Source organism: Chamaea fasciata, unplaced genomic scaffold, assembly GCF_029207755.1.
Source record: "Chamaea fasciata isolate MVZ Bird 193981 ecotype frontalis unplaced genomic scaffold, bChaFas1.0.hap1 SCAF_7, whole genome shotgun sequence".
Classification (NCBI taxonomy): Eukaryota; Metazoa; Chordata; class Aves; order Passeriformes; family Sylviidae; genus Chamaea; species Chamaea fasciata.
The window spans coordinates 1,631,395-1,653,187 of record NW_027094092.1 but is presented as its reverse complement, the minus strand read 5'-3'; the positions used below and the strand labels follow the sequence as shown (position 1 = coordinate 1,653,187).

The following is a 21,793-nucleotide window of genomic DNA, read 5'->3' as shown; positions in this document are numbered from 1 at the left end:
GGCTAAAACGAACCTCTTGGAAATGCTTCATAGGGCTTTCTTGGATTGCTTGGTTTTTCAGGCTTTCCAGCAGAGACCTTGAGGTTTTTTGGGGTTTTTTTCCACACCATGTAAAAGTGGAAGAGGGAAATTTGCAGGTTTTGCTGTAGATTTTTTTTTTTTAAATAAAAAGGGAAGGAACTTGTAAACCTTTTACTTCCCTCTTTTTTTTTTTTTTCCTTATTTAATGCGAGTGGATTTTTTTTATTTTTTTTATTTTTTCTTCACTCAGATGCGAGAACAAATCACGTTTTTGTTCTAGCTGGAAGGCAAAACATTTCGGGCAGTGCCTTCCCGGTCCTGAGCGGTGAGCGCTGCGGATGCTCACCCCCATCCTGGAACTGCAGTGTAGGAATAACAGCCTGGCTTTGTAACAGGCCTCCCTGACAGAAGCACTGGGTTTTTCAAGGGCAGCATGCTGGCAAGCTTGTCTGGCTGTTGGTGGCTGGCTTTTTAGCTGCACTGGCTGAGCAGTTGGGGTTCGTAAAGAACGGCTAAGACAACTTAAACGTACTGCTTTTTAACCGAGGGTGCAATAAGACAGAGATATGTAGCATTTTAAGCTCGAATTGTCAAGCCTTGGTGCCTAAAATTAAGTATGTAAGTAGGTGGCCTTACTTTCAGAGGTGCTCAGCACCAGCAGCTCCTGGTGTTTTAGAGGACTGGTGAGAGCTCAGGGCTGCAAAAATCAGGAAGAACACGTAGGTAACAAAATACAGGCCTAGGAGCCGAACAAAATTATTGGATTTACTGTTCTAAAACATTTCTCTTTCTGAAAGACCAAAACACCTTAAAATGTTACACCACTTACAAAGCAAAAAACATTTCTAAGTACTGCACCTGCTGTCTGATTTATGTTGAAGCTTTCCAAAGAACAGAAGTAGCCAAACCCTGAGATTATTTCATCTAGTCTAGAGATGACATTTGCAGTAAACAGAGATCTGGAAGGAATTTTCGTTTTGAGGAGTCGCCCGAAGAAGGGAAGATCTGCTCGGACGACAAAGTATTTTGTAAGGGCTTCATACCCTGTTGCCCTTTCCCGCCTGCCCGTGGGCTGCAGCTCCCCCAGCACTGACTGCGAAGTGGAGCAGCTGCCATTTCCCTGCTAGGAGCTGACGGCCTCAGGAAGATTCCCCAGCTCCAGGCCCCGACACTCTGCACAGGGGTGTTTGCTTCACCTCTCTGCCACACCACGGCGAGGACAGAGGGCACACGGGTGACAGAGCTTTGCTGGCCCCTGGCCTTGCTGGCAGAAGTTGCTCCCGCAGTGGATCCTCTCCCAGTGGGTCTTGCTGGCCTGCGGGTCCTGAGCTGCTTGTCCTTGCTCCTGAGTCCCCATGCTGCCCACGGGATGAGCTCCCTCAGGAGCCCTGGCACTGCCCCAGCTCCTCCTGCACAGCCCAGGAAGGGTGAAGGAGCCAGGCTCTCCCCACCTCCCTCTTCTTTTCCTTGCCCGTGTTGGTCTCAGTGAACCAGGAGCTGTGGCATGGCACCTGCCCCAGCACTGGTCCCTGCTGGAGGAGGGGCAGCCTCCCACAGGTCTTTTTCCTCCCCACGCAGAAGAGGTGAAACTTTGATGGAAGAAGGTGCCGTAAGGGAGCTGCTGTATGAAGAAGAGAGCTCTCATTCCTCTTGCCTGCTGCAATTCCTCCCTGGAGGTGGTAGAAGCTGCTGGCTTTGAACCCAAGATGGAACTTTGCTTCTGCAGACATTTTGTTAGTGACACTGCCCGTTTTTCCTATTTCTTCTTCCCGTGTTGAACCATTTGTACGGCCCACTGTCACCCAGAGTCACCCAGAATCATGAGCTAGTTGGGACTGAAAGAGACCTCCGGAGATCATTTAGTCCAATTCCCACCTGCCAAAGGAGCTTGCGGAGGACTTCAAAAGCTGCCTGAGAAGGACATCACTGGCGCCAGAGGAAGACAGATGGATACACTCCAGCACCTCTGAGTTCTCATTGTTTCAACGGGGACCAATTCTGGCAGCAGCCTGAAAAGCTCCATCAATATCCTTGGGAAGACGACGGGCTTTTGCTGTCCTGGAGTGAGTGCTGTCTGCATTGCCTGGTGAAGGGGTGACCAAGGAGAAGATAAAATGCCCAGTGTTTTACACCTGTGATTTTTTACACGAGCACGTACTGACAGGGCAAGGAGGAATGGCTTCAAACAGAAAGAGAATAGGTTTAGATTAGATTTTAGGAGGAAAAAAAAATTTCTGTGAGGGTGGTGAGGCTCTAGAAAAGGTTGCCCAGAGAAGCTGTGGGTGCCTCAGCCTTGGCAGTGTTCAGGGCCAGGCTGGATGGTGTTTGGAGTAACCTGGTCTAGTGGGAGGTGACCTTTTAAAAGAGTCCCACTAGCAGTGGGCTTGGAGCTAGAAGATATTTAAGGTCCCTTCCAACCCAAACCATTCAATGATTCTATGCTTCCCACCCAGGTCAACTCACCCCTTTAACAGCGAGCTGCCACTTGTAAAACCTGTGATTGGTGGCACCCAAGGAAGCAGTTACTGCTCTAAAAAAAAAAAAAAATCCCATATGCATCTGGTGTCAATTTTCTTTTGAGATGTGTCCGATCTGATCTGTCTCATCGGCCCCAGCTCCTGGCCTCTTAGTTTGACACAGTGTTTATAGAAACCATCCTTTTCCCCCAAGAAGCGGCTGAATTTATTTTGTACCAAGAGATCTTACTGTCCTGCCTTGGTCTGAAACCTGCTCATGGCGAGGAGGGGACTTGGGCAAATCTCCTTGTGTTAATCTTCTGCAAAAGTCCACAAGGATGGAAGGGCCTCAGAGCTACCCGCACACACGGCAGTGGAAGCTTTCCTTAGAGGCAGAAGACTCACCTGCATGCCATGAAGTCTGCTTGGTCCAGCAAAGTCCCTTTTCTACAAAGAGAAGTGCCTGCAGTCGCTGTGGATGTATAGATCCTTAGCCCGCAAGGAAGGGAAGTTTCACCCATAAATGCTATTGCTGCCTTTCAAGACCACCAGGACAAAGAATGTCCCCTCAGCCCTACCAGGGATGTCCTACATTTTAATTCTCTTTGCAGCAGGAAAACGCACCTATTTTAGAGATTTTAATCTTAATATACTGGGGTTATTAAAATCTTCCTGAAGTTGGAGAAATATTAATCTCATGAGAACGGGAAGAGAGGCTGAGATAAAGTTGTCCTTGGAGACAGATCCGAAAGGCGGCTCCTCTTCGTGGCATTTCCTCTCACACAGAGGCTGGAGGAGGCAAAGCAGAGTTTTACACTCCAGTGTTGTGTTTCTGTGTCAAATACACCAGTCCGTAGTGCCAGGTCACAGCCTTTCCCACCTTTGCACTGACAGGGAGCCGAAGTCACCTCTGTCCGTTCAGGACAAAAGATGAATTGGAAGTCGTACGTAAACAGAGAGCAAAGGTGTTCACAGCAGGATGTGCATCCATCTTAGGCTTTCATATCAGATTTTTTTCACAGTGCAAGATTAATTAGAGACAAAACCCCTCACATTAAAATGCCTACAGTTCACATCTATTACACGTTTTTAAATCCATTATTCTACATTCCGCATTTAGGGATAGAAAGAAAATATTGTTGTCAATTATAAAATGCTAAAGATAGCTCTATACTTCTTTAAATGAACAATGATAAAAGCCTTGAAAAATTCCCTTTGATGTGAATGGAGTCTTCAGCATTTTGAAATACAATAAGATGGATTAATTGCTACTCATTAGGCAGCAAGTTGGGACAGCTTTGAATGCGCATTCTCTTCTTGGCATTAGCTATTGCCTGGCTGAAATAGCCGGCTTTTGTATTTACTCCTGTCTTCTCTAATAATAAGCAAATTGGAGATCAGGGCTAGAAACACTGAAGTGCTCTCTATCTTTTGTCCAGAACAATTGTATATTGTCATGATTTGTTTATCTTTTTTGAGCTACAGCTAATTATTGTAAAGGTTATTTGAATCAATGCGAGATCTGAGCAGAAATAACATCTGCAAAATTGCTTATTAGGAAGCTGTTTTATGCTAGTGTTACTGTAACATCCATTTTGTGAACAACTTGTTGTTTCTTATGTCTTTTTTTTTTTTTTCTTTCATGAAAAGTTTGCATTTTAAATACTCGTAGAGGTTTTAGGGCTTCTTGATTAATACTGTTTTGTTGTGCTTACTTTTCCTCATGCTGTCTTAGATATTTTTTTTTTCTCCCAAAGTCATAGATAACATGGTATTCAAAGCCCCATTTATCATTCTAGCATAACAGTTTTTATTTTTTGCTTAAGGACTTGTTTGAACTGATTGATTGAATTATTCTTCTGTTTATGTTGGATTAAAAGAAAGTCAGGCACAAATCCTTTTGTGCTTGTCATGTAGAACGCTTGTTTCATGTGGGGCTTTTATAGATATTAAGATTTATAATTGGATGATACCGGGGAATTATTATTATCTAATTTAACTATGTATTTTGCATTCCAAAGCAAATTGTGAAAAGCAAACCTCAAGGGCCTGATTCATTAAAAGTTGTATTCTCCTTGCATGAGATGCTTAGAGCTTACATCTTCCAGAAACAAAAGTGTGTGGCAACTGCAGCCGGGAGCAGTCAGCTAAAACGTGAGACACATCTTGATCTCCACTACAGAGATGATACTTTAGGGATTTAGTGGAACTAGACCAGTTTTCCACTGGCTGTACCGTAAATCCACCCTGGTAACATTCATTACTCAGTATGTGCCACAGTGCAGGGGACTTTTAGAAGAGGAGGGGAAGGCAGGGGTGGGAGTGAAGCTGGAGCCTGTTGCTCACTCCAGTGTCGTTCCTGGGCAGCAGCAATCCCATCTGAGCTCATCAATTAAGTAGGGTCAAACCAGGTCAGGGCCAGATGGGATCTATCCAAGGAATACCTTAAGCTCCAGCAGGATTTAATAATTCAGTAGGAGATGCTGTGCCCCCAAGCCTCTGCTGAACCTCAGCGCAGGACTGCAGCACGCTGGGCCAAACTTTGATTTTACTACATCAGTGTAAACCACATTGAGCTGAAAGAAATTATTCCAGCTTTACAAACCAGTACGAGTGAGAGCTAAACCAACCCCCTTCTGTCTTGGACAAGATAGGAAATCAAAATCTTAACTCTTTGCAGTCATTAAAAATCCCACAACGTTCCTGTTTTAGAGTAGGGGTGTTAACCCATTTGTCCTGGCCAAATTCCAACTTGGGTAATTACTGTAATCTGCCTGTGTAAATTACCCCTGCCGTTTTAATTGGATATATTACTTCTCTTGCTGCCTAAACGTTGATGTAATACCATTGTGTGTTATTAATCAGTTACCGAGTTTCATCCCAGAAGCGGCCGCCTCGCGGTGATAGGTAGAGCCTCGTTCCCTCCTGGTCACGAGTGCTCTCTGTTACAGCATGAAAAACCCCAACATGTACTTGTTTTTAAGTGGCAGACAAGCTGATATTGCAATCTAAATAAACAGCTTTAAGATGTGGTTATCCCATTTATGTCTGGAGACCATGAAGTCTGCTTGATAATACGAGCACAGGCAACCACCTTGCAGCTCTCCAAAAGTACCTGGAGCTGCTTTTTTTCCAATGCAACTCAGGATCTCATAAGTATCTGTATCTGGCATTGAATTTGATTTCTGTCACGTTTGAATGGAAAGTTGCTCTGAGAAAAGCTGACCTTCCCACTGTCTAAAGATCCCTAAGCCTACAAAAGATGAAACTTCCCATTGCAGTGTATTGGCCTGATGTCCCAGATCAGACTTTGTCACCAGTGGGAAACTCTGCGGGGGTTGTTGAAACAGCTCCAAACTAGCCCTAATTGCTGCGAGGATTGCCTTTCTGAGCTGTCATTCTGAAAGGTTTTTTCCTTTCTCCCCATCCTCCTGAAAATGTAATCAGTCGAAGAGGATGAGATGAATGGCCCCACAAAACACAGATCATTCTAGGGTGAAAAGCAGCAATCGGCAAGAAGGAAGGCACAAACCATTTCGTGTCACAAAACAAAAGATGTTTTCTCCCTCTGAAAATCCCTGTCACTGTCCCTAAAATTCAGGATCATCAGATTCACTGTAATAGTGACTAAGAGCTCCCCAGAAGATTTTGAAGGAAGTGTAAATCTTCAAAAATTTTGCCTAGTTCGTCTGTTGGGGTGGGATTTGCCTGCTGTAACTGTTGCTGGGTGTCCAGGCTCCTATTCTAGTCCTTGGATGGCAATAACGTTACAGAAAGTAATGCACTTTAATTGGTTTCAGTGCCTCACAAGGCAGAAAGAAATGCTCCAGCTTCTCCTGGAGCTGCACTAACACTAGCAGGGAATTGGCCAGAGACTTTAGAGGGATAAAGCAAGGCAAGATGAACAATTTCATAGGCACGTAACCTACCCCGGGCTCGTCCAGCTCCCAGAAGAGGACTTCAATAGCCCTGGCAAAGCTTTTACTTTTAAATTCTCCCTTAGTTTAGTTCCATCTAATAGTGGATCCAGAGGAGTTTGGCACCTTGGCAGAGGCACAGGCACTGGCTGCGTCTTCATGTGGTGGCACAGGACGGCTGGTGGCAGGCAGGAGGCAGTGCAGGAGAGGAGCCTGTAGTGCCCAGCATGTCTGGAGAATTACAAGAGCAGTCACAAAAGCAGCACTCACACGGTTTTGGAGGTTACTAGGACCCAGAGGCATGTGTCTCTCGTATCATTTATTTCACACACAGGGTACAGATCCCCTGAATGTTGGTGTTTGGTAGGGTTCGGCAGGCTGTGTGAGATTCTCACGGTTTGGCATTTTCAAGCCGGCTCTGCTTACAAACAAAAGGATGAAACAGAAATCTGGTAGGGCTAGATCTCCGTAAGTGCTTCAGGACATCTCACTTTCATCTTTTCATGATGGGGGCTCCTCCTTGCTGTGTGAGGGTGTAGTGGTGTAGGAGCTGCATGAACCTTAGGATTCTGCCACTTCTCAGCACCCAGCAAAACGTCTTTTTAGCCTGGTGGACTGCAGACACCCAAAGGCAGCCAGCAAAACGCGCCGTGCGCAAACCTCCTGTGCACACCCTCCCACCCTGGGGCAGGCAGGGCTGAGAGCCAGGGCTGACCTCCAGCTCTTAATCGGAGAGCTGGTTGTGGTTATTTTGCAAAGCTGCAAGTTTTGAGGGAGGACTGAGTTTGTCCCAGCACTGAGGGATGCGTCCCCCCAGCACAGGGTGTTGGAGCTGCTCGGGCAGCTGAGCACAGGGCTGTTCTTCAGGCTCACACCCTGCAGGGTGCAGAGGGAATGATGCTGGAGCAGCTCCTGCCCTGCTCCACCTGCTGCTCTCCAGGCTGTGTCCCACAGGGGCTCCTTGCACAGCTCAGGGAAACACACTCAGCAACAATCCCTCTCCTTCTGTATCCACAGCTTTCACACAGGGCCCTGAGGGTTGTTTCTCCCCGGGGTTTTGTTGGTTTTTTGGTGTGGTTTTTTTTTTTTTTAATCCTTTTTTCTCCCCCTTTTAATGAATCAGACCCTGGGTGAAAATAATGCTTTTGTTTAAATCTGGTATTTAATGCTGAGCAAACTGCTCTTCCTTTGTCTCTTACTATTTTGTTCATATTTTGCTAAGAGTCTGCTATTCTACACAAGCATTTTAATAAACTGTTTGTTGTTGTATCCAGGTAACAAGCATGGTAAGTATTTTGACTAAACCAAGTATTATGTACCTTAGCTGTGCTTGGCAGAATTTTTTGGCTAGCTTTTCCTGTACTTTCAGCCTGTGCTGTTTCTAAAGGAGCTATTCAAAGGGAGAAACTGCTCACCTATAGTACTACTACGTACAAGCTTAAGAGGGAGCATATGTGCAAAGTCATGTATCGTACATAAGAGCATGCACCTCTTGCCAGCATGCTTGCTACTTTGCTTGTAAAGTAAAACCAGAAAAAAAAAACCAAAACAAAACAAAAACCAACCCCAAAACATCCTTGCCTAATACTGCTTGTGTTCCTTCATTCTAAGTGACACACCTAAATATTGATACTTATTAATCCAGTACTTCTGGATGAGGAGCCCTGCTTTACCAGCGTGTAACAATCTGTGTTTACTCATTTTCCCTGGCCTGAGACATCCCCCTGGTTAACTCTGTTGCATTAAGAGGCCTTCCCTTTCTGTCCTGTGACCATACCTGACTGGCAGTGGCTGGGACTCCAAGTGCTGCTCTAATGCAAGTAACCAATAACGACCCACCTTTTCCTAAACTCATTCCTGTGTGCTCAAAAAAAAAAAAAAAAAAAAAAAAAAAAAAAAAAAAAAAGCAGGAATTTTATGCCTGATGTCTTTCTTTGAGAACACTGTAAACCAGTAAAACGCCACAACTGAAAATTTAAAAACGTTATTGTTTCCGTGTTTGTGACCTAACTTTCGAAATGCTTGTCATAAAGCTGAATCCAAAATGTCTCTAAGCCCATAAGCATGAAGAAAACTCTGTCCCTGTTTGCGAGTCAGACGCAGTTCTGTGTTCTCATTTTACGGTGCAGTACGAAAGGCAAGCTTCTCTTAGATGGAAATGGTAGAGCTCAAATCTCAGTGCTCCCCGTCCTGCAGGCAGAGCTGAGCCTCAGGAGCACGCCCTGTTTAGCCCAGCCTGATTTAAAATCAGAATTTGCCCAGATAAACAAGTGGGCAGTAGTTTGCTCTCCCAGAGATTTCCTGTGTGTTGGCAGAGCAGACTGTGAGAATTCAGGTCTGCCATGCATGTCTGAGAGGAGGTTTTGCCTTGAGGTAGTTGGAGTGTTAGCCTCCGTGCTGTATTTTTTTTTTTTCCCCCCTGCATGGTTTGCTATTTTTGCATTTTCTGTGTGGCTTTTTAAGTTTTTAGTTGTGTGCTTGTAGCTGCAGTTCTTTAACGTTGTTTGTTGTGCCAAATGTTTTAAGACTCCATGTAATTGTCATATTAAAGGATCAGACAGCAAAGGACAAAGCACTCCAGCACATGGCAGCAATGTCATCAGCTCAGATAGTCTCAGCTACTGCTATTCACAACAAGCTGGGCCTGCCAGGAATTCCTCGTCCTACATTTCCTGGGGCACCTGGGGTAAGTCATCAGCCAAGTCCCCCCCAAAAAATCCCTGTATTCCCTAAAAATGCTCAGTCGAAAACTAAGACGGAATGAATGGATTACTGCTTTGACTTGAGTTTGCAAAAGGAATCACGCTTGTTGAAAAATACCCAAAGTTCCTTCCAACAAAGAGAACAACTGTGGGCCTGTTTGTTTGTTTTTCCTCTTTCAGTTTTGGCCGGGCATGATTCAAACGGGGCAGCCTGGATCCTCGCAAGAGTAAGTCTGAAAATTCAAATGTATTTCTTTACGCAGTGTGAAGGGTGGCTCGTGCACTCCGGGAGATCAGGGAGGCAAGAACTTGTTAATTTTTCCAAAAAGGAGGTAAAGATCGTTTTAGGGAAAGAAAGAGTCTTTATAGTAATGTGAACTCACATCCAAACAGTTATAAGGGATCCCAGACCTCAAAACTGAGGCTGAATACCGGACGGGCACCCTCCTTTGTGTCCCTGTAGTTCAGTGTCACTGTGCCACCTATTTTCCTAGACTGTGTGTGTCTGATGGAATTTCCTGTGGATGGCACAGTGTGTGATTTTTGTGTACCTCTTTATTCCAGCGTCAAGCCATTCGTTCAGCAGGCCTATCCTATACAGCCATCAGTCACAGCTCCCATTTCAGGTAATTCTCCCATTTATCCTCTGCCTTAAAAATACTGGAATTTTGTACTGAATGTGATGTATTAACTTCTGACCTGGGCAGAGCCACTACTCAGGATCTCACGTTCCCTCCAGCCAAAGGAAACACCAATCCCAGTGTCCTATCATCACGTGGTTGGGTCTTAGGGAAAATCATTGTGTTTGGGTTTTTTTTTTTAGGCAGGGAGCACTAATGCGTATGCAGGGAGTTGTGATGTGTGATTTCCAGTCAGCACCCCATATTGTAGGAATGACTGTAAAAAATGAGTAATAGGATGATGGTTTCTTTTAGAATAGCTATGTACCAAGAATACACCTTATTTTTTTTTAAACTGAGCCTAAAACCCTTTCCAAAATCATATATCCTTAGTCTTTAAGTATCAAACTTCTCTATGTGTCAGGTTGTTTATAACTCATCCCCTCCTGGAGGTCCTGCTTTTGCCCGGTACCACTTCGATAAGCACTTAATTTTATTCTGAATTCCATTGCTCAGATTGATCAAGCCCTTCCCATGGCTACTTCCCTGCTCCTTTTCCCAGGTTCCTTCCACGCCTGATTTCAGGAAAGGGCTTTATTCCTTTGCAGATGATTTTTCTCACGTTACGTCTCCCTTGCCAAATGTCCCCAATGCTTCTGACTCTGTGCTGCAAGTTTTTGACCCTTACCCAGTTCTTTATGATTTTCTAACTTGCCGCTATTTAATGCTCTGCACTAAAGCTATTTTTTCTGCATTCATGAGAATGTCTTTTTCTTGACGCCCCTAATTTATAACATTATGTTCTGAGACAGGTCTTTTCTGTCACCTTCTTTTATCCTTCCATGTTTTCTCACAGAATAGGAATATTAGTATTTCTGCATCAGACAAAACTCGTGCGTGAGTTTTTGCATGCATTAGAATTCCCGTTTGTGTCTAGCCGGTGACATTTGTAATTCCCTGCTTTGCACAAGCCTCACACCTTCATTGCCTAAATTTGAGGGTTGGGGGTCAGGTACCACATTCCCATTATGGGATATGGACACACGCTGCCTCTGACCTGTCCCTGCTTCTCAGGATAATCTTTGTTCTCATACCTTTGGTGCCTCTCCCCTGCCTTTCTTGTGCCTGTGTCTCTCCCAAGATGAGTTTTGCCTTTAAGCTGCTGCCTTTTCCTCTTCCTTTACAGTTTTCTTTCCTTCTCCTCCAATTTTCTGCAATGAGGACCAAGAGATAGCATTTATTCCTTCTCTTGAGGTGAATTAGAGAGGGTGGTTAACATCCCTTCTCTATCTAGATCATGTCATTCTCTCTTTATTTTCAATTTAAAACCTTTTATTTTTTTCTTTCTAGGGTATGATTCAGCTCTCTACAGTAATTATTTATTATTAGCTGTAGCATAATGATGCCTAAAAGCCCCAAAAGAAGTCAAGACCCAATGTGCAAATACATAGTAAGAGACAGTCCCTGCCTTGGAAAGCTTGTCCTCTGAATAGGAGAGGGGAATTGTGAGTGGCAGTAGAAATAGGCAAAAAGAGGGGTGATTTACTTGTAACGTGTGGCACATTAGGAGCCAGAAGTAGGGGCCAGTTCTCTTGACTCCCAAGGCAGTAATGTCGATTTCCAAGGAAGGGTGCAGCTGTAGGTCCAGGTGAAGTCTCTATAAATCTCTGTAATCTAGTATATAATTTCAACTAAAATTCTACGGTGAGTTACATCCCCCAGGAAACGAAGTAGTAGATCTTTTCTTTCTGCCGTTATTAGATTGCTGGGCTGGCACCTCTTTTTCTACGTATTGGCCTGAGTTTTTCCAATTTTAACTCATTCTGAATTAATTACTCGCTAAAATGAATATAAATATCCAAGGGCTACGTGCATAATTCCCAATTATATTTAATTGAGAAAATATAAACCGAGGAAGCGTCAGCTTCTTCATGAACACGTTTCCTCTGTTTCAGGCTTTGAGCCCACATCAGCTCCAGCTCCCTCAGTCCCTGCGTGGCAGGGCCGATCGATTGGTACGACCAAGCTCAGGCTGGTGGAGTTTTCAGCTTTCCTTGAGCAGCAGAGGGATCCTGAATCAGTAAGTATTTATTGCCCTCGTGTCCACTGATGCTCAGCTTTGCTCCTTTACTCCTGATCTTCAGCTTTTCTCCTTTGCCCGCCACCCTCAGGGCTTGCCTTCCATCATGTCTGGTGGGATACCCCCGGTGTCTCCGTGTTCACTGCTGCTCTGTGCAATTCTCCTTTCACCCTAGGACTGTATTTTCCTTTCTTGCCCTCTTTTTGCCCATTTGCAGCAGCGAGAGGCCTCTGTGAAAGCAGGCAGGGTTTGCTCCGGCGCCTGCCTCGCTGCTGACCTAGTTTAGCAGGTGTACCAAATTGCATTGTGTTCTTGGCAAGAATTCAGTGCTTGAACTCTAAGTTAAAGCCTAATCTGTTTCCTAACCAAAACAAAATTAAGGACTCGCACAGAAAGCGTGCATATTGCGTACTGGATTTTTTTTTTCCTTACGAAGTTTTTAATTTACTTTTAATTTTTAGTCTGCACACTGTACCTGCGAGGGTAGTTTCTGAAGCTGGCTGTAATATTTCATTTACTCCAGTAAGCCTTGAACCCTGACATTAATCACCATGTATTTACCGAGAGCATTTCTCAGTAGCCTAGCACTGGTTCTACTGCATCGCAAATAGACGGAAAGAACTTCTTTCAGCTCGAACCTGAGAATTTTTTTCCGAGATAATTTCTGAAAAGCAAATACTTTCCTGAATGGGTGATATGGACAGGCCATTCTTGTTCGGATTCCTGGTAAAACACAGTAGCCTGGAGAAGAGAGAAGCTATCATTTTCTTTTTTATAATCCAGCACTGGAAACCATAGCATTTATGGGCTCCGGCCAGGGATGTTATCCGAGGAGTGTTTACCCCGCACAATGGGGATTGGAGACATAGCCCAGAAACCTTACAACAGAGGAATGCTCCTGGCAGAGACACATCCCTGTGAAAGTGCACCATATCTCAGCTATTCATGCACCAAACACGTGGCAGCATGTTGATTTGCCAAGTGTCACACTTTGCCAGGCTGATTTAGCTTTGAGGCGCAGGGAACGTTTGGCAGCAGGTGCGGATCTCTCAGCGCTCACCTGACTGTGGGGCATTCACGGCTTCCCTGGAACCCCTTTGCCTTCCCATGGTGTCGTGGCATTCCTGGCTCTGGTGGGCTTCACCTTAGTGTCCTCCAGACCGCTCTGGAAGGTCTCCTCCACGCCCAGCCCCGAGTCCGTCCAGGCAGCAGTTTGGATTTCTGCTGCCGAAGCACAACATCCAGGTTTCCCCGTCAATCACCCTCAGCCACGCACAGATTTCCCAGCCCTTGCTGACCCCGTGTAACGCGTCCTGCTGATTTCGGGGCTCTGCCATCCCCAGCCTGCCCCACGCCAGGATGTGTGTGTGTGTGTGTGCTCCAGGTTACCGGGAAAACAGGATGTGTCCATGTGACGCTTTGCCTTGCCGTCTGTGTGTGAACAAAATCTCATTTCTGTGCGGTCCCATTGGCTGTTTTGGCACCTAATTATCCCTTTTCTGTAGGTTTTTGGAGCATAAATCTAGATGTTGTGGGATGATGTGGTGTAGTTCCCCTGTATCTGTGGGGTTTTGTGCTAAAGGGAGCAAGCAGGGGCTGAGAACTGAGTAGCTTTGGCATCGCAGGGAGAGAGCGGAGGTCTGAACAGAAGCATGGCTACCCAGGATGGCCCCACAGGTAGTGTAAAGCCTTCTTTGGAGGAAACTGATATTATTTGGAATTCCTGAGGGTGCAGAGGCCCACTGGGTCTTGTCCCAGCTTGCAAGAAGACTGCTGAGAAACCCACCTTTCGAGCGCGTTCGCGCAAGAGGGTTTACAGGACGAGCGAGAGCGTCAAACTACCCGGACTTGTTTTTAAAAAAAGCAGCTACTCGTGTGCTGTAACACTGCAAAAATGAGACTCTAGGAAAAGGCGGTTCCCAATTTAGTTCATTCTTGCATCCAAGTGGGGAGGGCTCTGCGTGGGGACAGCCTGCAGCACCCAGACAGGTGCCATGGGGACCCACGGGATGAGCCCCTATGGCACTGTGTGGGCATCGCTGCCTGGGGAAGGGGAGTCAGGAGAAGGGGAAGTGTTGCTTACATTGAATTAAGTAAGTTTGATTATTCGGCATTGAAATGGCACTGGGAAAAAAAAAAAACCAACCCTCAAGGCAGTGTGGGCACTTCCCAGGGCAAAGGAAGAAGGATTTTTGCTGTAGAGGCACTGGTGTGCAGGGGCAGCTCTGTGCCTCCTGCCAGCCTGCCCTGTCTCTGATGAACAGACCTCTCCAACAAGCACCAAGAGTTCTTGGAGGTGAGAGCAAACCCTGTAGTGGTTTACTCTAGTGCCTCCTGTAGTGCCATTGCAGAAAATGTTCTGCCTGCAGCTTTGCACACCTATCTTCGTGTGGCTGAGATGTTTTATTGCAGGTATGGTTTGCACAGCAGAGGAAGGATGGGGTTTTATTACTTTTCAGATGAAATCAGCGAGGCAGGTGACGTGCGTGTGTGTGTTTGCACAATGTGCACATGAGGTCACGTAGGCACGTGCTGTGATTGCAGCATCTTCTTTGTGCCTTTGCTGACCTCAGAAATGAATGTATTGGTGAGCTGCTACAGGAGTTCTACTGGATCTTCTGAAATAGGACAGTTATATATTCATTACATTGCTGACTTTTCACAGAAAATTGCATAAAATATTATCTTCGTCAGATGTGCTTCCAACATTTCATTTAAAAAAAGAAAGGTGACCCTCCCTCCCTCTCTCTCCCAACACAAAATCAGGCCAGAAAGCCTCATAGTAGTAGAGGCAAGTAGCCCAATTCCACCTTAAAATGTAACCTGGAAGTTATTGAAATACCTTTATTGAAAAAGGTGTACTTGGCGTGGCATCTGGGGACAGGATGGTCCTGGCAGGCCCCTTGCAGTCCCTATTCCTGCAGAAATTAGAAATTTAGGTTTGTCAGCCATGGTGACTCCCATGGCCTGGAGTGGGATTGTGCATGGGCACACAGGTCCACCCACGGGGAATTCCTGGTAGGAGTGGGGCATTCAGCATTTCTGTGGCTCCTCCAGTGGCAATTGGTGTTTAAAAGTAGAAAAAAAAAAAAAACAACAACAACAAAACACTCAATGCCAAGCAGTTTAGAAGTTTAGTTTAGAGTGGGCATTCTGGAAATCTGCTCCATAGTCCTCTCACTTGTGGACACCTGTTGATCTTTTCCCTTGTCCAGACTCAAAACTGTTCCGTTTGCAAAAGAGAAAAATATAGGAGGGAAGCAATAAGCAACCCTCACTGTAACTCTGCATGGCAGAAGATAGTCTGGAGAACACAAGATGGCACAGTTGCAAAAATATTGGGGTACTGACTCTGCTGCTGAGGATGGGTAAAATTGCCCCTCCTTCGACATGAAAATCAATTCAGCTTGCAAATGTCCAGCTGTATTTTCCTTACGTGGCATTTTGTGCTTGAGTACAATTCCTAAAAGGTGCGTAGAAGTTTCCCTTGCAGGTCCATGCGGCAGCATTTCAGTTACCTTTGATTATTGCCTGCCCTGTATAACTTTATTCTCAGCAGATGGAGCAGGTTTTGTGCCCATCTGTTGCTTCCAAGACAGGTTTTCCTTAATGGGGGCTTTCCATTTTTATTGCAGTGGTTCTGTGAAAGTTCAGGACAAATACCTAAACCAAGCAATCCCATGTTCCCTAACAAATATGAACTGAGTGTGCAAGCAGGTTGGAAAGGATCTAAGCAACTGACTGCTACACAAGTCGATATAAAATTCAAAGACTGTGACTGAAATAAGAATCATTCATAATCTTTTGAATATATATGTATATATGTATGTATGTATATACACTCAAGCATGATTTTGAATCAGAGAAAAAAACCCTATCACCACCCAACAAAAAAATCCCTTTCTTCTCTTCCTTTTCAAGGTTTCTGGCTCTTGCTGTCACATTTATTTAAATTGTGAGCACTTCAGACAGCTGTACATTTAAAATATCTATACGGAGCTATGAAGAAGATGGCTGATGGACATTTTCGGTATTAGTCCACCCATCCAAACTGTCAGATTGCGTTAGGTCCAAATCTCAAAATGTATTTTAAAAAGTGGTGAAGAAATAAAACATTCTTTATGTTTTAATTCAGGTTTTATTGTTGTTGTAAAAGGACTTTGTGAGCCCGGGGAGAATTGTGCCTGAGAACCAGAAAGGGAAAGCAATTGCTCAAGGGCCATAAAAACAGCCTGCCATCATTAGCCAAATGCAGTAAAATTCACCAAAGTTAATCAAACCACCTAAGTGATGAAAAATAAATGAGATCTTTTCAAAAGAAGCCTTCCGTCCTTGAACAATATCTATTGTTGCAAGGATTGTTTATCCTTTCATACTCCCTGTACACAGTATAAAAATCAGTCCAGCATTTCACTCGCAAGGAAGTCCTTGGTTTAGTGTCTTTGTGATGTGAAAGGACAAGAAAGCAAACCCGCATTAGGATGAATGTCTCAGAGGCACAGACCCAGGATTTGAGGTCATTTTAATCTGGAATCAGGAAAAGTTTTGCTGAACACAAGGCTCATTTGTCTTGCCGTGCTGGAGAGCTGCATGTTGCCCCTGGGAAGCAAATGTCATACTCCGTGAAGAGTTCATTTTCGAGTGTCTGTAGTTAGAAGTCCCAAGAAAGCACTTTTAAGAGGTCCAGTATTGACACAGGCTCCTGTGGTGAAACTGTGGCGTGGCAGCAGACTTCCCATCCCGCCGGATTCCTGGGGGACCCCATGGAGACACCATGGAAATGCCAGGCCAGCTTCCCCAGCCCAGCTGTAGCTGGGCGTGGACTTTGCAGGGAGGGTGCTGGGGCCAGAGCGTGGTTGGGTGTGTGGGGAGACCAGCACCATTTATCCCCCAAAGTCAGCCCAGGGTGGAAAGCCTGCTGCCCTCACAGACCTCTCGTCCTTTCCCCAGATCCGCTGCCGGGGAAATTTCCCGGCGAAATTGGACGTGCAAGGGGACGCGTGGGTTGGGTTGGCACCAGAGTGGGGTGGGCTGTGGCTGTGAATTCCCCACTCTGCCTGCCCTGAGCACCCATCCTGGCTCGCCCCAAGGGCTGTGCCTCTGCCCTGCATCTCCCCAACTCGTCCAACAGCTTCCCCCGCCCCTACACCCACCCCAAACCCGCTCGTCCCGGCTGCAGAGCCGGGATCTCAGAGGTTGGGAAACATCCCCCTGCTCTGCTCTGCTCTGCTCTGCTCTGCCGAGAGCAGATAATGACATGCTCACGTGTTTATTTGTTCCTCTGCCGCATTCAGTGGAGATGTAGATGGCCCTTCTTTGATAAGCAACTATTCAGTAGTTTGTTTTCTTCTGCTGTTGAAATGCGTGGCCCCGTGCCCTGCTCGCTGTGCACTGTCTAACCTCCCTTCCAAATGGAATTATTAATTCCCTCCATTTGCATTTCACAGATGTGCTAGCGCAGTCTTTTTGGATGAAGGAGCATTATTACTCACAATTGACAAACCAAGAAGTTCAGGTGCAAAAGAATGAATGGGCCGCTGATTTTGAGGGTCCCCTTTGATTTGTCATGAGCTTGATTTTGCGGAATACTTAATGTTATTGAGAGCTTCCTATAGTCAGGCATAATTTTCCCATTTGAGCACTCAGCACTTCTGGAACTGGGACTGCAGGGTCTTAGATCAGACAGGGCAGAACTGAACGATGCCTGGTCACTGTTGCAGAAAAGCTGATGGAAACGTTGTGTAAGCACCTTGCCCAACCAGAAAGTCCTGGTTTCATCCTGGGACTCCTGTGGCAGTAGCTGGGAGGTGCTGGGCAACGTTAAGCTGTCAGGGAACTGCCTTCCCTCATCACCTACCTCTCCACATTTGCAACCATAAAGTCACCCAAAATCCCCTTTTACTTGGCGTTTCTGATTCAATCCCTGGGCGGATTCAGGCAGGGAGGTCCATGAAAGACCGGGTCGCCCGTGCAGCTGTGTCACAGCATACAGCACAGAAAGTTCAGTTAACATTTCACAGGAAAGTGTTAAAAACCTTGACTTGGTACAGACTCCAGTTATAGCATTAAAATGCCATGTTTATAACTCCCAGTCTGCTTCAGTGGAGGACAACAGCAGCAAGAGTTAAATATTCGGTTACTAGTGTTTTGGTAGAAATAAGAAAACTTGTTGGCAGACCGAGTGATTTTCTTACATCAGCAGGAAATTAAAGAGTTTCAGATTTACGAGATACGGTGAGGCAGCAGGGCTGAGGCTGGGCAGGGTTTGGGTTAGAGCTGCACACAAACTGCTGGTACACCAGTGCCTGGGTTCCAGGCAGCGCACCCCACCTGGCTCCCGTTCCCCCCAGAAGCACAATCACTGCTGAGGCAGATCCTGCCAGTCGTGCCAGTGGGATTTGGGAGGGTTAAATCATGGCTGTGCCCCCGGGGGCAGCAGGAGGGTGCCGCAGGGTGCTGTGCCCATGGGCAAGGTCATTCCCGCAGAAACAGCTGCCCCCTCCCAGGCCGCCTGCTTTCCACCTTGCTTAGCACCTCCGTCACCCTGTGGATGGGGAAGCATTCACCCCCCCCATGTGCTGATCTGTGTGGTTGTGCCAGGATATAAGTACAAAACCGGTGAGGAGCTCCCACAGATATATGTGCTGGCTGGCAAAGCAGATGTAGGTGGTTTGTCTTTGTTCTGCACCAGCTTAAATGCTTGCATCGCCTGCCATTGGCAATTTGTCTTGGTTCTTTTAAATTCCTAAGTGGATTATAATTTTTCTCGTGGTATTATTTGACAACAGTCATATTTCATGGCTTTACTGCATTCTTTGGATAGTTAGGATTTTTCTAAGGGAAGGGGCTCAGCTTTAAGAGGCGGCCATCTCCAGGGCATATCGTGTAGTGCAGACACAGGAGACAGAGCTGAAAATGTTCTTCCTGTTTTTGTGCGCTCGTGAAAATTAGAAAATACAGGATTGGACTTGTGACGGTTTATGGCGTCTAAAGCACATTATTGCCCCGATGCCAGATGCAAATCCTTTAAATGCTGCGGAGTGAGTAAATTCCTCAGCAACTAATGTACTTCAATGACTCTGGAATACTCAGTCTGAATCAACAATGAATTCTCAGTGTAATGAGGATGTTTTCAAGCTTTCCAGACACTAATGGGCTCAAAAATATAGGCAGAAAACTTTGCTCCTTTGCCTTTATCTACGCATCAATTCCTGTCGTGGCGCGTGTTTGTCTAAAAACGTTAGGGATCGTTTCAGTATCCATTTACCCTGCTCCAGGATTGCATTTTCGTTTGTTAGTTCGCAGAAATATGTCGTGTCTAATTAGCTTAGTAATGATTGTACTTAGCATAGGAATTGCAGCAACATAAGGGGAAAATAATCACACATTGCAATATCAAAATAAACATTTCTGTCCTAAGAATGTTGTCAGGTGATGTCATACCATCTGTCCTACTGTACCCGCTCAGAAATTTTGCTGCAGCAGCATCTGGTGCTTTGGCGAGCTCAGCAGACAACTGTGGCAGCTTTGCAGCTGCCTCCAGCTCTGCTTTTATATTTAAAGAGTATTAAGACTTCACGCGCCAAGCCCCTGTAAACGTGTTTGCTTTTCCTGAAGTTGGGATACTGAGCAATTTGTATATTTGCCTGGCTTGCAGAATAAGGTACAGTGTGTGGATTGTCTTGGGAGTTTGCAGTGGCCAAACTGTAGAATACAGCTCTCCCTTCCCCCTTCCCTCCGCGGCCGTCTTTGGGCTAGGAGAGAGAGACAATGCTTTTGGGGAGGAGGACAATTTACAGGAGAATCCGAGCCCTCGAAATAAAAGCGTGGTTATTTGTACAACCTGGACCAACTCCAGCAGAGAAGACTGAGAAGAAACAATCCCCGAATTTTTTTGTTTGTGGAAATGACTTAATGAGATGTTACGTTTTCCTTTCCCCTTCCGCAAAATTTAGAGAGAAATACAACCCTGCGAAAAAAACACACGCCGTCTCTCAATTTTGGTCCCATACCCAGATGAGTGTTCTCTGGTTCTAAATTCAGATTTCACTGTGCTAGATGATTTTTTAATAGATTACAATTTCATTTCCTAAGTGCAGAAATCTAGCCAGTCCATTTCCTTGTCCCCAGAGTTTTGGACATCTGCTAGGGAAGACTCTGCTCACACCGAAGGAAGGCTCTGAGTGGTTGCCCAATTCATTTAGATTTGTCACTTCAATTTGTTCATTCAGCAGGTACATTGTAAACAAAATAGCTTAAATGAGGTTTGCTTTGGGGTTTTAAATATTTTATTTGTGCCTAGCTTTTGGGAATTGCCCCTTATATACAGCATCTGTTCAATGTGACAGGGTTCTCTAGTGTTCATTGACTGCGTATCAGCTTTCCCTTAACTGAGTTAGCCAAATGTTTTGTGATCTGCGTGGTGAAAAGCTCTCAGTGTTTTAATCCCGCCACCCTGGAGCTCCTTCACTCTGCTCTCATGACCCTGGGAGGCGCTGATTGACTGGTGGAGGGTGTTGGTGTTCATCCTTCCACTTTGGTTTCGGGTGCTGAAAGGTTCTCTTGGAGGAATGGCAGCCCCTAAAAGATCATGTTGGGCTCCTTTGGAGTGGACTTCACTGGGCCAAGGATTTCCCCCAGGCAGGAGTGGCACTGCCCAGGTGATTCCTGTGATTATAATGAGGTGTGATGGGATGAAGTTAAGATATAGGAAATTGAAGCTGGATGTGTTTGGGGAGGGGTGGCCATCTACAGAGCCGGCTCCCAAGGGAAGGGGGAAAAGTTGGGCTCTTTAATATTACATGGGGCAAAATACAGGAGGACGCTGTCTGTAGGAACAGCATCACAGAGTAACTGGCCTTCTTGTTACTGTCACCCTGCAGTTCAAAGGAAATCCCTTCCGTCTCGTTTAGTTGAGATGTGCTGCAGATAGAGGTTTGGGGCTTTTTAGTAGACAAGCAGGCGGCGTGCATGAGTGGGCTCTGCGGCGCGAGCGAAAATTCAGGCTCTGAGGACACAGGCCATTAAAAGGCATTGTTTAAAGGAGCAAAAATAGGCTTTCCTCCTGCGCACGTTCATCTTTTTATGCTCAGCGAAGGGTTTTTTATCGCTGTGCTGCCACTGGGTCTCGCAGTGTAAATTACCCCCTTGCAGAGGCCCGTGCTTTGGGGTTTGCAGTGGGGACACAGGGTTGTTCTCTTTTTTGATGTTGACCCTTGTTCACGAGGGTCCGTGACACAATCAGTGGAGCTGTTCGTGGAAACCATAACTGCAGAAAATCCCAGTCCCGGGAGCGCCGTGCGAGTCGTTTAATCCATCAAAGCCCAGCCCCCCGCCCTCACAACCCTCCGCTCCTCTTCTCCCACAGCGCTGATTTTCCCGTTTCTCCCTTGCAGTACAATAAACACCTCTTCGTGCACATTGGACACGCCAACCATTCTTACAGCGACCCCTTGCTCGAGTCGGTGGACATTCGTCAGATTTATGACAAATTCCCTGAAAAGAAGGGCGGCCTGAAGGAGCTCTTTGGGAAGGGGCCTCAAAACGCTTTCTTCCTCGTAAAATTCTGGGTGAGTAAGGCGTGGTGGGGGGGGACCTCTCCTGTCCTGGAGGGCTGTGTGAGGGTGCTCAGCACCCTGGGGGCGCCTGTGGATATTCCCTCTGTTACCGTGCACGGGAGCAAAGCTGTTTGCCCTTCTGGTGTCCCCATCGCTGACAGCTCCCCAGGAGCCAGGGCAGCAGAGGCAGATGTGCCCCAGCTCTGCCTGGCTCTGCAGCTGCTGGGCAGCAGCCAGCAGGTACCCAGAGCCCCCTTTGGAGATGGGGAACTGCCATCTAGTGGTCCAAGGAAAAGCAAGGGAATGGAGCCTGCCTTTGAGCGTTTTCCAGGTGCAGCCTCTGCCAAGTGCGAGTAGTGAGAGGATCAGTCCTGCCATCCGCTCACACTCGTGCAGGGAGGACCAAGCAGGATGGGAGCTGAGAGAGCTGTGAGCCTGGG

General features: G+C 46.1%; 1 protein-coding gene across 3 annotated transcripts in view; it reads left to right on the top strand.

Moving 5' to 3' along the window:
- Positions 1–21,793, top strand: part of TEAD1 (TEA domain transcription factor 1) — a 156,007-nt gene that overhangs the window by 116,336 nt on the left and 17,878 nt on the right. For 2 of the 3 annotated variants that reach the window (XM_066187196.1, XM_066187195.1), the window contains exons 5-9: positions 8,946–9,080; positions 9,277–9,323; positions 9,661–9,722; positions 11,672–11,796; positions 21,192–21,365. In XM_066187196.1, the coding sequence (XP_066043293.1) occupies positions 8,946–9,080; positions 9,277–9,323; positions 9,661–9,722; positions 11,672–11,796; positions 21,192–21,365 (543 nt within the window). Of the gene's footprint in view, positions 1–7,668; positions 7,681–8,945; positions 9,081–9,276; positions 9,324–9,660; positions 9,723–11,671; positions 11,797–21,191; positions 21,366–21,793 lie in introns of all 3 variants that reach the window. The other variant, XM_066187197.1, reaches the window with a different exon arrangement.